At 35.6% G+C, this 18,630-nt stretch overlaps 2 protein-coding genes across 3 annotated transcripts; one reads left to right on the top strand and one right to left on the bottom strand.

Moving 5' to 3' along the window:
- The first annotated feature begins 84 nt into the window (after positions 1-84).
- On the top strand, positions 85-18,311 carry LOC137587103 (uncharacterized). The gene is made up of 3 exons (XM_068303361.1): positions 85-206; positions 16,634-16,923; positions 17,283-18,311. Exons 2-3 carry the CDS (start codon positions 16,869-16,871, stop codon positions 17,429-17,431), a joined length of 204 nt encoding a protein of 67 aa, XP_068159462.1. The 5' UTR covers positions 85-206; positions 16,634-16,868; the 3' UTR covers positions 17,432-18,311.
- On the bottom strand, positions 11,727-15,715 carry ENGase (Endo-beta-N-acetylglucosaminidase). Of its 2 annotated transcripts, none has more exons than XM_068302647.1 (4): positions 15,368-15,715; positions 13,411-13,648; positions 13,011-13,337; positions 11,727-12,936 (listed from the first exon to the last, which is right to left on the bottom strand). In XM_068302647.1, the coding sequence occupies exons 1-4, from the start codon at positions 15,570-15,572 to the stop codon at positions 11,763-11,765; spliced, it is 1,944 nt and encodes a 647-aa protein (XP_068158748.1). In that variant the 5' UTR covers positions 15,573-15,715; the 3' UTR covers positions 11,727-11,762. The 2 variants fall into 2 exon arrangements, with proteins under 2 accessions (XP_068158748.1, XP_068158749.1); XM_068302648.1 differs by having other exon boundaries at positions 13,411-13,595; positions 15,368-15,507.
- Positions 18,312-18,630: the final 319 nt, after the last annotated feature.

Below are 18,630 nucleotides of genomic sequence, written 5' to 3'. Positions count from 1 at the left end.
TGTCGTTCGTTTTCATGCTTGCAGCATCATGCAAGGCTCAGTTCGCATTTGTCTCGCTATCTGGCAGGTCATTCTCATATTTGACTCTCTCCAAGACACACACACACACGCAAACACACACAGAGCAAAAACCTAGAATTTCTTGTGACTTGGCCAAAAACCGAATTTCAGTTGGAAATTTGAAAAGTGCGTTAGGCGTTGCCTCGGTAAGTTTACAAAAATAAGTATTTTAGTTTGTTCTCCTTTTCGAATTTATATATTAAGATTCATTTTTTTAATTAAGAGTCTATTTAATACTTTATAAAAAGTGAAATAAAAGATAGATAAGGCAATTTCGTTGGTTGGGTGACTTTTGATACCATTTCGTTTGGGTTAAATGTTTTGAGTGACTTCAGTGTGTGTGTGTGTGACTATGTGTGTGTGTGTGTGTTTGTCATCTTCAATTTAAACATTCCATCTCTGTGTCACTTAATATTTATGACAACGCGCCTTTTTCTTCCACTGTCATATGCAATTTTCGGCAATCAGCCGTGTGCAACAATGCTGCAATTTCATGGCAACTGACAACTCAATTCCTCTGCCTCTGCCTCTCCTCCTGTCCCCCCCCATTGTATATAACGCACTAACATGAAACAGCTGCAAATTGGCTTCATATAAAGGATACCAAATCAGCCGTGAGAAGCTACAAGAGTAAAAAGATGAAATGGAATAACAATAGGGGAGAGTGAGAGACAGGAGGACAGATCGCGAAACAGCAGATACATTTTACATATACATACATACATACATATGTATGTACATATATTAACTACAAGGACATGCAGAAAACTGACTTCCCTGAATATAATTGAAACCAAATTGAATTGCATTTCTGATCAAATTCTTAGAGAACTTCAACTTCTACTTAGCCGGATTCGGTTGAATTTGATTATGTTTGTGTCGGCAATTAAGATAAATAGAATCATTCTTCTTGTCTTCTTCATGCTTCTCGGCATGCAAATGTTTACAGACAAAGAGAAAAGAGAAATGAGAAAACCCATGGAAATTAACCTGAATTGCTAGACTTACAAGTGGGAGGGGGGTGTTACTTATTTGTATGTGTCCCATGTTAGCCATTTGGTGTGTTGTCTACCCCCCAATGGAAGCCCCTGCAGATATGCAACAATTTCTTTAAGCACGTCCAGCACATGCCTAATTTAATTGGCTTAACTTGAGCTCAGGCGACGACGACGACGACGACGACCCGAGAACTAGCTAGCTAGCTAGGCTAAGAGCATTGACCTTATGATGCCTGTAGCTGTTGGTATGTATGTTTTGTTTTAGTCGCGGCATCGTTTAAGCATTGTAAAACCCTGCGCATCAAATTATCGTTTAGATTGGATGGCCCTCTAACCCTTGGGTTCGCATTCGCTTTCGCTCTGTTGTCTTTATTGTTGTTTCAGTTTTATTATCTTTGTGTGTTTTATATGGGGCACAAGATGAAATGTTTACATTTTATTTGCACCTGACCGACCCCCCCCCCACCCCAAATAAATAGGCAATGGAAAATAGCTGACATTTGATAAGCCCCAATAAGTAGGCAACATCTTTAGCATTTGCATCTATTTTTACCTACAAAGGAAAACGAATTTCAATGCCATAAGCCATAACATTATATATTATGTTTACTCACATTTTGGTTTTATAATTAATATTTTCTTTGGTTTTTTTTTTTTTAACTGTTGTAATTGTTCCTTAATTAAAGCAAGCAGGTGTATATTTTCCCTCTTATATATTTTTGTTGCCTTTTTCTTTTTCGTTTTTGTTTGCGTTCTTTCTTCCTGTTGTTTCTTTTTTTCGTGAATTGCCGCCGTTGGCGTAAAGAAAAAAGGATAAATGCGGTTACCAGACCAAAAGCGCGTCGGTAATTTTAAATTACACAGAATCGGTTTGTTCCATCTCTCGCAATCCATGGAAGAGGAACTTTGAAAAATATTTCGAAATGTTTCAATTATCTATGTGAAAATTGGAAATATTTTCTTGAATATCAAGGGCATTCACGCACTCTTTGCTCGCTGGCATTCGCTTGGAAAACTTTTTGAGTCCGAGCTCCTCGTTTCGTTTATTTCTTGTTTCCTTTTTGTCGATTTTCTTGTTGCGGCCGCTTGTTGAAAGCAAGTTAATTTATGATGATTGCAATACAGAAAAGTTTTCCCGTTTTAATACCCGCCCATGTGCTAGAGTTATGGAAATATATTTCATTTTTGCAATACCCATTGTGCATCACAATGGTGGGCATTCGAATGAATCAGGGCATAGGAAAGAATGCTACATCAAATGTTTCGAGTGATGACTTTTATTTTGTGTTTATTTTGTGCAGATAAGGCAAAATATAACAATGTAAACAACTAACATCTAAAGGGGAAAAAACGAAAGGAAAGTGTCTTGAGGGTTTAGGAATCACAGCCAAAGAAAAGGGGAGGGGAAGCAAAAACGCGAAAGAGAAACTGTTGACACAGTGCTAAAAGAAATCCTAGACAGAAGGAAACACTTTTATCAATGTATGTATATCCTTAGCTTGAGGTTGCCTTAATGTACATAGTTTTCCATCTCCCTGTCTGTCTCTTTTCATCTCTGGCATCCAAGAATAGTTGAAGAAAAGCAAACGGAAGAAAAAAATATACAATGCCTAGCAGGGCATAGTGAAGGCAAGAATGTTTAAAAGAGAATGATAAAGGAAAAACCGTTAAAGAAAACGTCAAGACATGATTTCAATATTGGTTTCCATTGGTCTTATAATTGAAATATATGTATACAGATGTAACATCCTTGAACAACTACGCCTCTGACTTTTGTGGCCTGTGCCAGGGAGTCCTTATGTTGCCAGTCTAACCACCAAACTAAATGGCAAAATGACTTGACTGGAAGATTAAAGACCACAAGGATTTCATACACCTTTCTACAATGCTCGTTGTTTGTTTATGTGCTGTCAGTTGTTTAATGAATTAATAAATATTATTGTCAATTAACCTTTGATTTATGCCATTATTTGCTAAAGTTATGTGTGTGTGTGTGCGAGAGAGGGAATGCTTACTTATAACAAACTTTTTTACTCACTTCTTTAATCTGAAAGTTACAATGTTTTATATAGGAAAAAAAGAGAATAAAAAGGACTAGGCATACGTTGTTGATAATGCTATTTCGATAAAGGATCTTGGTTGGAATTCCATTCCATTCCATTCCTATCGAAATGGCATTACATTTACCTGTAAAGGAGGAGAAAGAGATTCTGATACCAAATATCTAAATGAAGTTTTGAGCCCTCATGTGTTTGCCAAGTAGCTCGCACTTGACCAAAGAGGATAACACAACCCTCTCACACACACACACACACAAATATACACTTTGGATATATGTTTTTTGGTTTAAAGTTTCATTTTTGTTGCTCTCTTTTTATTTCCGCCTCACTTGCTATCAGATCTCTTACAATTCATTTGGCTGTTAATTGTTTTCAAGCATCTCTTGTGGCTGCCGTTTGCAGTTGCAGTTTGTTTTAGTGGCTGTGGCTAAGTATTTTACAAGTTAATTTAGTTGAGCAGCACTGATTCAGTGCAGTTCATTATGCAATGTTTGCGTGTCTGTGTGCCAGATCCTTAAACTGTCTGAAGTTCCAGTTAAGTCCACACGAAAAGACAGAGAGAAAAACAACTGTTTGCTGGTATTCTAAACATTTTGAAAGTAACTTTATTTATGGGCAAGGGGCATGGTCTGTTTTGGTATAAACAAATGTTGAAATATATTTAAATTTATAATTAAATACAAAGAAATATTCTTTTTGATACGTTTTTAGTGAGTTTAGAACTTGACATTTGATTTTATTTATAATTATTTATAATTTTCTTTCAATGTTAATTGAAAACTTTTCATAAGTAGAGCGAGTCCTTTGAAGCTCTTACCTGCTCTCTCGTATCATCAATAAGTTTAAGTCCTTGATTGTGATGTTTGAAGTTTTCATGCTTAAAAGTAAACAAAAAAAAAATATGACGCTTTCATTTTATTTACTATTTTTAGCTATGATATTTCAAATGTGTGTGTGTACATGTCAAATTAGAGAGAGAATATGTCGCTTACCTTTTTTGTTACTCGGAAATGTTAATTGTGTCCTGTCATTTTGAATTCGTGACCTTAAGTCTCAGCACAAGAGTTTTATCATTCTCTTGAGTAACATACAGACTCAGACACACCCACACACACACACACACATACACACATAAGCGACTGTCGCTTTTAATTAGAATTTCAGTGGCATGGCCCTAGAAAGTAGGCAACGAAAATGGAAAATGAAATAAACTTTTTTTTTTTTTTTTTAAGTGGCTTTCGTTGCTTCGTCTTCCTCGTCTTATTTTCTGTCTTTATAGTCGACTCCTTTTACTTTTCTTTTTGTCTCTTTAGCCAGCATTTGTCATTTACAACTTTTTGGCAAAAGTTTTTGCAATATTCTTCCTCTCTTTATGTGTGTGTGTGTGTAGGTGTGGGTTTTAATTGAATCTGTTGCAACTGGCTAAACGCCCCTCATTGGCCATTGAACATTAAGAAAGATTATCCCCATTGGCTGGCAGTTAGGCAACCCAAAATGAGGGCCATGCCATGCATTGTGCTTTAATTAACTTTTTCAGCAGCACTAAATGCATTTTCCTTGTCCTTGTTGCTGGCAGTCCTTTCAGCAGTGTCAGCATTCCTCCTTTTTTCTGGTTGTAGTTAGCCATTTTGGATCCTAACTGCAAATTTTAATCACAACTACACAACTCATGCGTGGCAAGGACAACAGAATGGCAATACAATTGTTACAAATCAGAGATAAGCACACACACACACACACCTACACTCACACACACACACAGAGATGATCGAAATCAAATTGCTGTGAATGAGAACTAATTGGAAAATGTTTGCAAAAAAAAAAAAAAAAAGCGTACGAGATAATTTAGATAAAATGTTACAAGGACAATTGGGCTAATGCAACGATTTCCGGTCCCCCACATCCGGTTTGCATTTTAGTTAGTTCAGCATTTTTGCGTTACCAACTTCCGGTGAAACGGAAGTGGGTTGGACAGATAGAAGCCACACAGCAATGACAGTTAGTCAGTGTCAGGATTTTGTGTTTTGATTTGTATGTTCGTTTCGTTTTCTTTTCCGTATTTGCTTTTGCATATGTTCAGGCCAGTGGCGAATCTCTTGGATATAGAGACTCTCTTGCCATAGTTTATCGTTCTCTCTCCATTTCCCTCGAGATAGATCCAGCACTGTGCCCGGCCTATCTTCATGTCACAGAACACAGTGTCGAGTTCCAAAGTCAGACCCACTTTAAGCTCTTATTTATGGTTGCCTATTGTCATGTATGTATATATACTCTACAATGACTCAGGCATCATGGTGTGGCTATCAGTTTGTTGTAGCTCCGGATTCATTCACTTTTAAAGGGTATACAAGAGTTTATAGTGAGAATTTCTGCTTCATTTTTTTCTCCTTTTTTGTTTTTGCACATATTTCATTATGACAGAATGCGTATGCGTGTGCGTGTCCCGTCAACAACAACAACACACATACACAAAATATAATAATAAATAATCTCAGCAACAGACTCAACCAAATTGGCATCAAAGTCAACTAAAAATATTGAGAAAGCAGCTGAAAGAAGAAACATGTCGAAGGAGAAAGATGAGTTTGTGCCTGTGTGTGTGTGTGTGTGTGTGATAAAGGAGTACATGCTGAATCACTCTGGACTGAGAAACCTTAAAATATTGTATACTCTAAAAATGAATATAAATTTACCAAAAAAATAGAAAGATATAAAGAAAGATCGTGTTGCAAACTGTCAAAATAAAACAAACTGAAAAGTTTTTTACTTTGTTTAACTAAAACGTTTTCTTACCTTAAACTTTGGCTCTCGTTTCAAATACTTAACTATTTCACTTAAACCTTGAGGCAAACAATCCAATGAGTAGATAACTTAATCACCATACATCTTTGCATTAGTTATAGACTAAGCTTAAAGAGGTCGGATTAGGTTTTTTTGGTATGTTGAGGGTTTATCTCTTTCTTTCTTTGCCACTCAATCGAAATGCGGTTAATAATTTTTTAATGCATAACCAAAGTGGCGCTCTTTCTCAATATTCATTCATAAATTTTAAATACAACATTAAATTTTTATGAGAGTTTTCAATTTTGATGCAATGGAGAGCTTTACAAATGTTTCTTCTTTTTTTTTTTGGGGTTTTCCAATGTTTATTGACTGCAGTCGACTATTGACACAAATATTAAATTGTTTGTGTATGGCAGCATTACTTTTTCATTAGTATTGAAAATAAAATCAGGATAATGAAAAATTTTTCAAAACGAAATGAAAATTAAAAGTAATGAAACATTTTCGTTTGGCATTGAATGAAAACACAAATTCATTAGCATTATAATAAACATTTTTAAAATCAAGAAACATTAAAATGAATTGTTTTTTTAAATAGAAAGAATTTATAAAAATACGAAAAATTTACATAAAATTATCATAAATTAACAAAATATTAACAAAAACTTTGAAAAATAGGAAATATTAAAAAAAATAACGAAAAATCAACAAAAATTTGAGACTTATTTTAAATTATTCCCATTTTTTTCTTAATTTTATGAATTATTCTTAGTTTTTGTTAATTTTTTTGTAATTTTTCCCAATTTATTTAATTTTTTGTTAATTGTTCGTTAATTTTTTGTTAACTATTTTAAATTTTTTCCCAATTTTTGTTAATTTTTTTCCTAATTTTTCGTAATTTATTTTTAATTTTTCTTAATTTTTTGTAATTTTTCCTACATTTTGCATTTTTTTTTAAATTTTTTCTAATTTTTGTTAATTTTTTCTAATTTTTGTTAATTTTTTTAATTTTTCGAAATTTTTTCCCAATAATTGTTAATTTTTTCCTAATTTTTTGTATTTTTCCTAAATTTTTTACAATTTTTTTTAATTTTTCTAATCGTTGTTAATTTTTGCAAATTTCTTCCTAATTTTTGTCAATTTTTCGTAAATTTTCTTAATTTTTCCTAATTTTTAAATATTTTTAACATTAAAAATTATAATTTACTCACCTGATGACTTCCAACATTTTGACCTCACTGAGCAATGCAGCTCAAACCACTGATGCGACTTCCCTCAGATGCAGCTTCTTTTATAGGCCCAGCGATGGCAAAGAGCGAGAGAAGTACTCTCCCACAAAACTGCACTGTCACCCGCGCACTCAGTTGCTGATCGGGAGAACTGCACTCGCTCAATTACTCACTAGCTAAGTGTGCGTGCATTTGAGCGGGCAAAGGGTTAGGAAAAATTAAAAAAATTAACAAAAATTAGAAAAAAATTAGCAAAATTTAGGAAAAATTAAAAAAATTTGCAAAATTAAGAAAAATTAAAAAAATTACGAAAAATTTTAAAAAATTAAGAAAAAAATTAACAAAAATTAGGAAAAAGTAAAATAAATTGGCAAAAATTTTTAAAACTAGGAAAAATTAACAAAAATAAGGAAAAATTAAAAATAATATGATGAAAAATTAATAATAATTAATAAAATTAAGAAAAAAATGGGAATAATTTAAAATAAGTCTTAAATTTTTGTTGATTTTTCGTTTTTTTTTTTAATATTTCCTAATTTTTTTAAAGTTTTTGTTAATATTTTGTTAATTTATTGTAATTTTACGTCATTTTTTCGTATTTTTCGAAATTCTTTCTATTAAAAAAAAAAAAAACATTCATTTTAATTTTTCTTGATTAAAAAACTTTGTGATGAAATTGTGTTTTCATTAGCATTATTAAATGTCAAACGAAAATTGATCAGTAGCATGGTTTTATTTTCAATGCTAATGAAAAAGTAATGCAAAAGTAATGTTAAACGGCACAACTCTGGTATATAGAATGAATTTTTCAATATTAAGTCAAGTCTGCAAACTAATTAACTAAATATTTACAATGATTCATTTATCTATTTATCTTGGAAACAAAATTAATAGCAGATAAGATGAAGAGACAACTGAGATGAAATATTATACGTAATTAGTTTGTTTACTTTAGATAGCCCAAAATTTGAATGATGTTAAGCATTTGGCGTTAATGTTGAGGTTTAAATTTGAAGATGACTCTTGAGACTATCAACTTTTAGATTTAAGGTGTCAAAAAAGTGTACTTTAAACATTATAAACTATGACAGTTTGAACACAGAGAGCCTAGCTTTGTGTGTGTGTGTCAATTTAGCTGCAGGAAGAGAGAGGGAGTGAGAGGTAGTTGGTTGGGTGCCCCTTGTGTGATAAATGACATGACATCGAATGCTGCCGCTGTCAGTCACTGTACAAGAATCGAGATGTTGCCATCAACTCAACTGTGACTAAGTCCCTTGGGCTCAAAGAGGAGAACGTTTTAAAGAGAAGAATGCGATGCTCCTTCAATCAAAATGCAATCTGGAAGGAAGGCAGGTGCCAAGTTGGCTCAGTTTGCCTGTTGCACTTCGTTCACAGTGCTTCATTTAGCAGGCAGAAGATGTGTTGTATATTTATTTGCTCAACTGATTGAAAAACAAAACCCAGAGACACACACACACACACACACAGAGAGATAGTGACACATTTCAAGGACATCTCGACACGGAATCAATTCGTTTTCCTTCTTCTCTTTCTTTTGAAAGCAAAGACAGATTTCCGTAGCACCATAGAAGGAAAAGAAAAGAAAAACCAAACGAGCTGAACAAAGCAGAAGCGGAAATAATGAACGTTTAGCTAAACCAGCGACGACAACCAAGAAGAAAAATGAATGTTTCGCGCTACGACGGCGAAAATAAAATAAAATCAAAAAAAAATCCTTCCTTTTTGCACAAGGCCGACAAATTTAGTTACATGTTTGCTCATCGGTGTTGGTTTACGACCATCATCTCTTTTCCTTGCCCTGCCGTTCCTTCACCCCATTGCTGGCCAAGTGGAAAAGTTATCAGTTATCCCAAACAGAGCCCAACTCACTTGAAGCATCAGTTCCAAGGACCAAAGAAAAACTGCTTCAATTTAAGGTTAAAGGGCTGCCGTGTACGTGTGTGTGTGTGTAGGAAAGGGCCATTACTTGAAGTCGTTTCTCAGGCAATCTTAATATTTGACATGACCTATTCTCCCCTCTTCCTCCCTTCTCCCAGACACACTTTCCGCATAGAAAAATCAAAGTTTTGAGGAAAATGTTTCAACTTTAAGAGCCTTTACACCTTCCTTTTGATATGCCACAAGCCAATTAGTTGCATAAATTGTTAAGTACTCGTGTTTTTGAGTAAACCACTTGATTTCAATATTCATTCATAATGAAATTTCACATTATTACTTGAGATAATTCATTGTTGTTGGCTGAAGAGTACTAAAATTTTACATTCTATTTAGGCCGAAATTTTGAGGAATAAAAATTGACCTAAGCCGGGAAAATCTACCAAGACGTTCTTCTTCAATTCTGCATATCTCCATATCAAGATCATGACCAAAGCAAATCTCTTTTAGATATTGAAATTTTTAAAAGGATTTTCCGCAAATTGGCCACGAATATGGTAATCACCGACGAGAGAAGGGCTCTGAGATTAATGGCCAAGTTTGAGTTTTTGAAATGAACTACTTAACAAGGACCTCATACTTAAGGCACTCATAGTCCGGAGTGAACCTTATTGTCTGTTTCAGCATAAGGACGACTTGGCATAAGGATGTAGAATACATAGCAAGATGCTTTACATGGAGAGAATCGTAGATTTTCAAGTCAGAAATAAAGAAATTCTTTTCATGAATATTCAAAAATTTACAAATTCATTTTGATTGAATTCAAAATGGTATAAGACTTTTTGAAATTGTTATGAAAATGGTTGAAAATACATACATACATTCTAAGAAAAAGTAAATAGTTGGAATTATGATTGCCAGCACACATGTCGTATGCGTAATTCAAGTACGCTACATTACTCATACGACATGTGAGCCGCTTATAATAATCAAAATTAACAAGAAAATAACTTTATTCCATAATATAAACATCTTAAATTTATAATCTTCTGTCATTATCTTATTTAAGTAATTAATTCTTACTTAAGTAATTTGCTTACTTTTCTAGAATCGTCAGTTTCAATAGGACGAAACTTTGAACAATTCTACATTGCATGGCAATATTTGATTAACTTTTTTTTTAAAAAAGAGATTTCCTATTTTCATTCGAAATGTTCACTTTGCTCGTTTCTTTTCAATTTGTTTGGTCCGTAAACCAAATGAAAGGCAACTATATAAGAATTTCAAATCCAAGAGTCTCGTTTATGTATGTAAGCATGTGTTTATGTATTGTATGTAGTTGTTGTTGTAAACTCATTTACATTTTTGCTGGACACAGGGCACAGGGCACTTCTCTGGCTGATTGCAATTTCATATATTTGCAATTCAATGTAAACCAATTTTTGTTATGTATGAAAAATTGGAATCGAGATAAAATGTGTATTAAATCAGCATAGGGGAAAAAATAATTTCCAATGTAAATGTCGAATGGGTAAACCAAAAAATGGGAATCTAGGTCAAGATAACCATTCATTTGGCCCATACATTCCATAAAGTGAGCAGCAGCAGCCAACCAACTGGGGACACACACACACACATAAATCCTTTCTCCCCCGGCTCGTTTCATTAACTGTGCCGCAATTTGGTGCATCTCTTCTTCTACTGTCTAGTGGTTCGACGAAATGCCAGTGCGTAATGAACGGATAACCCATAAGGATAAGAGAGCGGCTTGAGGGGAAGTGGCCAGCCTGAAGGCTGAAATCGAAATTGAATAAAGCTCATCATCATGTTGCTGGTCAAGCGGCGAGAGAAGCTATAACCAAATGGCTTGTGATTGTTCTCATGTTCTCTCTCTTCTTCTCTGCGGTCTGACTGGGTTGATGGTGGGCGTGGCTAATTACATACAGTTTCATGTACATTGAACTAGCCATGCAGCGATGCTTTAAATAATTATGACTTTTGCAGTGCCGTGCCCCCCTTTGCCCCAGAGGCGTTACTTTCCTTTCCGCCGTGACACTTTTGCCTTGGCGCCCACGCAAAAAAGTTGTCGAGCCAAACAACAAAAACAAACAAAAAGCAAGCAGTAAACTAAACAAATAAAAAGGGCATAAAACTGTGAAAAAGTCTGAGCCGAATAAACTAGAAGCAGAAGGACGCAGGACGAGGACAAAGATGGGGGCCAAATGCTGTCATGCATGCAAAAAATGATGTCAACGGGAAGCAACAACAAAAACAACAACAAAAATGCATCATAGAAATGTAAAAAGTGAAAGAAAGAGACAGAATTTTTGCACATTAAAAATAATACAAACATTTTTTTTTATTCGTACCGTTAACCGAGACTAAACTAAACGAGGCACGGAATGTTGGTAAAAAAATAAAAAAAAAACCTAAAAAATAATATTTTTATAGCAAACATTTTTGGCTCTTGCAGTTTTTGGCCTCGAAAATTTGTTAAACAATTGTTTTTTTTTTTTATGGAAATGTGCCAAAAAAGTAGCAAACAATTTAAAGAGTGAGTGATAGGTAACCTCATAGCCAGATTAAGTTCTGTGAATGTTTTGGCAAAGTCTTCAGAGGCTCTTGGTAATCGGAGATCCTGGCTTAAGGTCAGCTAAGAGCTAAGGACAACACTTGATAAATGACAAGACAAGTTAAGATTCCTTTTTGCAAATTCAAGAGCAAAAGAGTTGAGTTTATTTTTGCCACAATTTTTGAGTATACACATTAATCTCGGTCTTTTGGTGAACCGACTGGCAATCCTCAAGGGACAGGGAATTCACGTGGATGGCCCCCAGATATGAGCCCGCAGTGGATTGCTCGGAACGGCTACATTTCACACCAATATCCAGTAGACGAACAGGTCCATCGAACTTGACCATGTAATGGCGGACTTGCCAATCATCAGCCAGTGGACTATGGTTCGAGGACAACTGCTTTATGGTAAACTTGTCATCCAAGCTTTGATTCAATGGCGATATGTAGCAGCGTCCTGGTAACATTATATCATCATACAAGCCACAGAAGACATAGAGATCCTCGTTCTGATCTGATGTTGGGGAGAATCTTAAGACCAAGTCAAAAGTATTGGACGAAGCCATTTTATCTTGCTTAAAGGCATAGCCAAGCAAGAGAACACCATGGGGCAAGTCAAAGTCGGTGAGGAGCAGCCTAAAGGCTCGGGCATAGTTGATAATACGTAGGGAGTTGCCACCCTGATAGACCCTATCGAAGCAGTGCTCGGCATTGCCCACCAATGGCACTGACGGCTGCAGCGATTGCTGAGCCAGATTGAAGAACGAACGATGCGAGCGACGTCTGCCACGCTCGTAGTTGGATCTACCAGAGCCCACACAGAAGTCCGTGTAGAAGGGCAGCGAACGATACGGATGTGTGGCCAGCCAGGGCCACAGACGTGCCCACCAGCGTTCATTGCGGTCCAGGAATGCAGCGTTAACTGTTTCATCACCCTGCGTTTGCCTGATATTATAGCCAAATTGCTGAAGAGTCTCAAAGCACCAGGCTGGAGCGAAAATTCCACCAGAAAATCCCTTAGCCGCTATGCGCGATAAGGTCTGCGAGCTCTGAAACCGTCCAATTTGTCCCCGACCGAAGACATCCAGGCCCATGAAGACACGATGCGGTGATGTCTTCTCCTGGCTAACAATAGCCGCACTGTGCTCCAGCGAACGATCATTCCAATTGTAATTGATTAGAGTTCCATGACTCAAACGAAAGAAACGTACATTGCGGTCATTCAATTCGTTTTGCCAGGACAAATCGCCATTATCAATTACACTATCATACCAAATGACACGGCCATGGGGCACTTGATTCTCTGTCGCCTCACGCAATTCCTCGACAAAGCGACTAAAATGGAAAGAGAGGGAGAGACAGAGAGCAAGTGTTATTGATTAGAAATCGTTTAAGGCATTCATACTTACTAAAGATTTGCCATGCTCTCAGCTCGCACACGACACTCCACATTAACCAGCCATCCCTCGAAACCAAAGTGAAGACAGAGACGTGTCATGGCGGCAACAATCCGTTGCACACTCTCGACATTGGCAAGGACTTCGTGGAGCAGGCGACTACCTTGATCATCTTCCACGATGTAAGTGCCCAAAACGGGAACCCCGTGACGATGGGCAGCATTTAGCCAGCCACTTGGCGGAATTGTCACATACTGATGGCTAAAATAGCAAAAATAATCGACAGCCGACCAATGTAGAAATCGATAATCATCATATTTCTCCGAGCTATGGAAATGTCTGAGAGAAGCAGAAGAAGATTAACATCCAAGACCCCATTTTCGTGTGTGTGTGTGTGTGTAATGTAACCCACCGATCATTCAGATAGTTGCCCATCATGTCGTGACAGACAAGTAACTCACGGCGATTATCTGCATCCAGGCGACGTCTCAAGCTGCTAACAAAGTCCGATTGCTTATCCAGATAGACCGACTGGCCACGGACCTCAGTGTCCAGGGGCTGGACATACTCGGGCCATCGGATGTGGCGACTACGCACCTGAAAGTCCAATAATTGCTGATTGTTACGCAAAGGTTCTGCCTCCAGTTGGGCTGCAAGTTCGTAGGTTAGTTGGAACTCAGAATTTGATTCTTGATTCTTTTGCCATTGCAGCATCTTGGGAGATTCGTTGAAACGGATCGAATGAATGTACAATGCAAAATGAGACTAAATCTGTTCTAGTTTCATAGATAAGACCTACATTTTTGAAATTTAAAGTGTATCAAAGGAAACACAAACTAGAAATAAGAATTTCAAATTGTTAAACAAACTGCAAAACTGAAAACAGAAACCAGTTCAGGATCATTTTTGTTCTCTTGGGATAAAAATTTGAGATTTTGTTGAGAATTTTCAAGTAAAATAATATTAAATTATGTCTTTATGACTTGGAATAGGGTATAAAATGGGCGATTAAATAGTCAATACTCGTCGTTTTATCGTCATTGTTTTTTGTTTTCTATACTATTTGCTGTTATCTGGCGGGAAATGTGCACAACAACAACAAAAACAGCAAATTGCATTGCCAATGCATTCAATTTAAATGGGTCAAGTGAACACATACCCTTTTCCTCCCTTCCAAACTCTGCCTTTGTTCACATAAACCTGAACAATTTCTCAGTGTTTATTGAAATGTTCAACTAAAGTTTGTAAGTTAAACGTTTGTCTTTATATAAGTATACGCTTAGTCTCTTTCCGAATCAGCCAAAAAAATCCCAACCCAAAGTGATGAAAGTAAACCATTTCCAGTCCTGCACTTGCAGCTGATGTCCATGCAACAACAAAACTTTTCTAATCATTTCAGTGGGATAGTTTTTTGTTTTTGGTGGCGGGGGCGGGGTGGACGAAGGAGGGGCTAAAGGCGCCAGGGCGTAACTTTAATCTATCATTGTCCGACGTTTTGTGTGTGTGCATCTTAAGGCCAACGTCTGGAATATCAATGAGACTCAAGGGCCACGAAAACGAAAATGCAGTTGGTCGGCCATCTAATGGGATTGAAATTGCATAGCTAAGTAAAAATGGTCAAAATCAAATTATTTAAATGTTTTGAATTACTTTTTTCAATCACATTTCGATAAATAATACCTGAGAGACGCAATGACTTTGATTTCTAACATGTACCTAAGTGAATTTTCATGTCCTTTTTCATATTGTCAAACAGTTTTGAACTTGTTTTTGTTTTGTTTAGGACTTTAACTAACAAAAAAGTAGACTAATATCTCCTTATTTAGTTGAGCTTAGTCTTTTTTGAAGGAGATAACTCAATTACACATACATATGTCACTATATATACGTACTATATGCCTGTGTGTGTGTGTGTGTGGGGGTATGGTATATGTTAGGTGGTCCTTTTTGATTTATAGCAGCTAGATAATAAGTTATAGTCAACTGATCCAACGAAATTTCAAACTTGATCTCAATTAGGCAATACTAAGTTTAATCCTACAACATCTAGATCTCATCCTGAACAAGAATATATACTCTATAGGATCAAGGATCGAATTTGTGTTAACAAATTCATGTAACTGTGTGTATATTAACTAGTAAGTACATATATTTTGCCAGTTAGCAGTTGTTTTAGTAGTAGAAGTTAGTTAATTGTTTTATGCATAAAACTTTGCAGCATAATTATGATATATTTATGTATGCAAATTTGTTGGCTGTTGGAAAATCTATTCCTACTACATGCATGTGGGAAAATGTAATGAGAGTTTTCACATTGTTTGCGAAATGCATACGAAAACAAAATACATAGTTTGAAGCGGAAAACTTACGACAACCACAGGTGGCAGAATTTTCACAGTTATCCACCGAGCAACGAGCGAAGTCGTGTTGTTCGTTTGCCTGCCCCTCCTTCTTATCCTGCGGCTCCTCCACTACGTTTGGGTCCTCGTCGTGCAATGTGCCGGCATCTTTGTCCTTATCCTTGGCTTGTTCACTCTCTAGTTTACGCTTTTTATTCAACGGAGACGTTTCCATATCCTTTTGACTTGGCTTTGAATGTTCAACAAATATAATATTAATTTAAATTAACTTTAAAATTCTAATTAATATGGAAATTTAACGTTTTTATGAATGCAAATGAAAATGAATCAGCTGATAATGTTTTTGTTGACAACTCATCGGGCCGGGGTTGGTTGTTAGTGATGTCAGAATCTTCGGAACTAGTTCCTCACGGTGGAATACTCTGTAAATAAAGCTAAAACAGTTTGTGAATCTTTAAATCGTATTTATCCTTTATATGATTCGATTTAAGTCATTTTCTTTTAGTTATTCTCTGATTCTATGAAAATGATTATACAAAATCCTTAAAATTTCAACTACCAATATGCAAACATTTTCTTTTACATCATAAATATTATAGGGCAAGATATTTTTCTAAACTAATTCGGATAAAAGGTTTAAAAAAAAACATTGTTTAAACTTTTTCGTAATAAATAAATCAAAAGTGTACAAAACTTTTTAGAATATTCTAAAAGATTTTGAAAGGAGTTTTCATTTGCTTCCATCGTCCAAGTCCAAACGATTGCGGGGAATCCCACCTTAGTGAAGGAGCTAAACTTAAAGATTTAACAGGAAAAATATAAAATATTTCTATTTCTATTTCTATTTAAAATTTAACTACTATTTATACTTGTTTGTCATTTGGGAGAAGGACTCTAAGAAGTAAGAATTCCTCTTATTCCCTCCAGGATAATAGTGGATCTAAATTCCTTAATGCTAGCAATTAAAGGATGTCCTTTTGCTTAAGCATTTAAATTAGAGACTTTTAAATGTTTTGACAAATTAAATAAAACACAAAGTCTTAAATTTAATATTTTTTTTTTTTCATGTTTTCTATTGAAATTTTTGAATATTTTTGATGATGATAAGAAAATGTATCCAAAATATTATGACTTTGCAGTTTTTAAAGTCAACAACAAATTGATTTATGTAAAGTTATTCTTGCGTAAAAAAAACCATTTACCATGAATGCGGAAAATTGATAAATCATGTTAAATTTGTGTTCTGTTTGCATTTTATTTTACTTTTTTTTTCAGTTTTCAGCTCAGCCATTTGCTGCATATTGCCTTGCATCCTGGAACCGATTGCCAAACGTAATTAAGGGCAGCCAAAAAGGAGACAGAAGAAGGATTCAAAGTGCAATAAAACAAACGGAAAAGTTTACTGATTTACTGGCGCAGTTGTCTAATAGTTTTCTTTGTTGTTGTTTTTTGTTTTTGGCAAACAGTCCTTGTTTTTCAATATCCTCTCTCGCACTCGTAAGGATTCAGAATGCCAGCGGGCCGAGTCGCTGGCAAGGCTGGCTACTCCAATCATTATTACAATGGTAAGTGAATGGGGTATCAAAAATTCATTTAAACTTTATATAGGGTATAGGGTATAACTAGCTGATGACACAATTTTGTGCCCCTTCGAATGAAATGCCATGGAACACGGTTGATTGGCTGAATCGATGCCAGATAAATGCAATTGCAACTAATTGAAAGTTAACGAAGAAAATCAATAATCAAATGATTCTTTGGTATTCATTGCAAGAGATTTGTTTTAAATCGTTATAAATAAATACTTTTGAAACTTTTAAATTAAAAATTTGAATGTTTTTAATTATTAAATGTATGTTTTACCATTCTCTTGCATTTGTTCCATGTTGTGCGATGATAACGACAATGACGATGACAATGACAGGACGTTCCTATGTGGGCATCAATGAGGAGATTATGTGGGTGAGCATCGGTATGGGCGTAACCATTGCCCTGCTAATTACCATAGCCCTGTGCTACATTGCACGAGAGAAGTGCCAAAAGCGACAGCGAGAATATTATGTGACTGCATAGTTGTGGTATGCAGCCTGTGCCTGCAGTGAAACGAATCAGAGGACAACGCCAATGGATGGGAGAGCTGTGCAATGCGTCCTACATATGCGTATGGAGGGGGGAGATCAAGTGAATGACAGGGCCAGATATGAACACGGTGTCGGTGTCGGTGTCGGCATGGGCATGGCAAATGTAAATGTGAATAAGGAAAAGGACCAAGAATGTCAAATGCAGTGCCATGTGCGAGATGTGCCAGAGGCTGAGGCTGGTGTCACTATCATGCCATGGTCTGCTGTGGACATTAACGGTACTCGCAGTTGGGGCTAAGAGGAAAACCAGAAGACAGAATTTCCTTTTGATCAGTGTTATGGAGAGCAAAGAAAACAGAACTGGAAATTGATTCGAGAACCAGGACGTGCTTACTAAAGCAAGTATAATGCTTTAAATCTGAGGTCTGAGAAGCTATTACCTCGGCTTGGGAGGTATAAATTAAACATTAAGTGGATAACTTTCACTTATGAGCTGAATAAATGATAGCCTCTTTAGAACTAGTTTCTAAAAAGGCATGGGAATAGAGTGAATAGACAGAACAGGATAAAGAATACACACATAGGGTACCTTAAGTACCCTATATACATATGTACATACATATATATGAAAGAATAGATAGATATGTGTGTACATACTGCATGTACCTTTTCGGCAAGGAATCGAAAAACTAATCAAAAACCTACAAAAAACAAAAAAAATCAAAAACCCACCCACGCACACGAATATATATACATAAAATACACGCATTCAACATTGGCCCAAGGCAAATGTCGAAACAAATTTTTTTGCATAAAATTTTGTTAATTTATTTATAAATTAATCAATAAAAATTAAAGAAAATGTTACTGAATTTGCCAAATATTTACATACAAATATGTATATGAATATTTAATATATATATATATATACATAATAAATAAAAATAAGTGAAAGAAACCGTTGATTTAAATATTTGATTTGAAATTGCCGCTCACTTTAAGCGCCAACAACACTGCACGTTCTTTTCAACACTGACGACATGTGGTGAGCAGTGCTGCAGTGTCAGCAGGGCATGCAATTGTAGTTCCGCCATATAATGAACTAATAAAAGGGCCTTGAAACATCAAATAAATTTGTGTCAATAAATTGTTGAGTGCATTTTAAGTTTTTGTAAAATGAACTTCTAAAAA

Source organism: Drosophila tropicalis, unplaced genomic scaffold, assembly GCF_018151085.1.
Source record: "Drosophila tropicalis isolate 14030-0801.00 unplaced genomic scaffold, ASM1815108v1 contig_158, whole genome shotgun sequence".
NCBI classification, from domain to species: domain Eukaryota; kingdom Metazoa; phylum Arthropoda; class Insecta; order Diptera; family Drosophilidae; genus Drosophila; species Drosophila tropicalis.
This window is presented reverse-complemented; position numbering and strand designations above follow the sequence as displayed.

Excerpts from the sequence above, each read along its gene's own strand:
- ENGase (XM_068302647.1), bottom strand. The coding sequence starts at position 15,572 with ATGGAAACGTCTCCGTTGAATAAAAAGCGTAAACTAGAGAGTGAACAA. Across the intron at positions 13,649-15,367 it reads TTCTGCCACCTGTGGTTGTC|CCCAACTGGAGGCAGAACCT; the intron begins GTAAGTTTTCCG and ends ACGAACTTGCAG. Across the intron at positions 12,937-13,010 it reads GAGAGCATGGCAAATCTTTA|TCGCTTTGTCGAGGAATTGC; the intron begins GTAAGTATGAAT and ends TTTCCATTTTAG.
- LOC137587103 (XM_068303361.1), top strand. The coding sequence starts at position 16,869 with ATGCCAGCGGGCCGAGTCGCTGGCAAGGCTGGCTACTCCAATCATTAT. Across the intron at positions 16,924-17,282 it reads CTCCAATCATTATTACAATG|GACGTTCCTATGTGGGCATC; the intron begins GTAAGTGAATGG and ends TGACAATGACAG.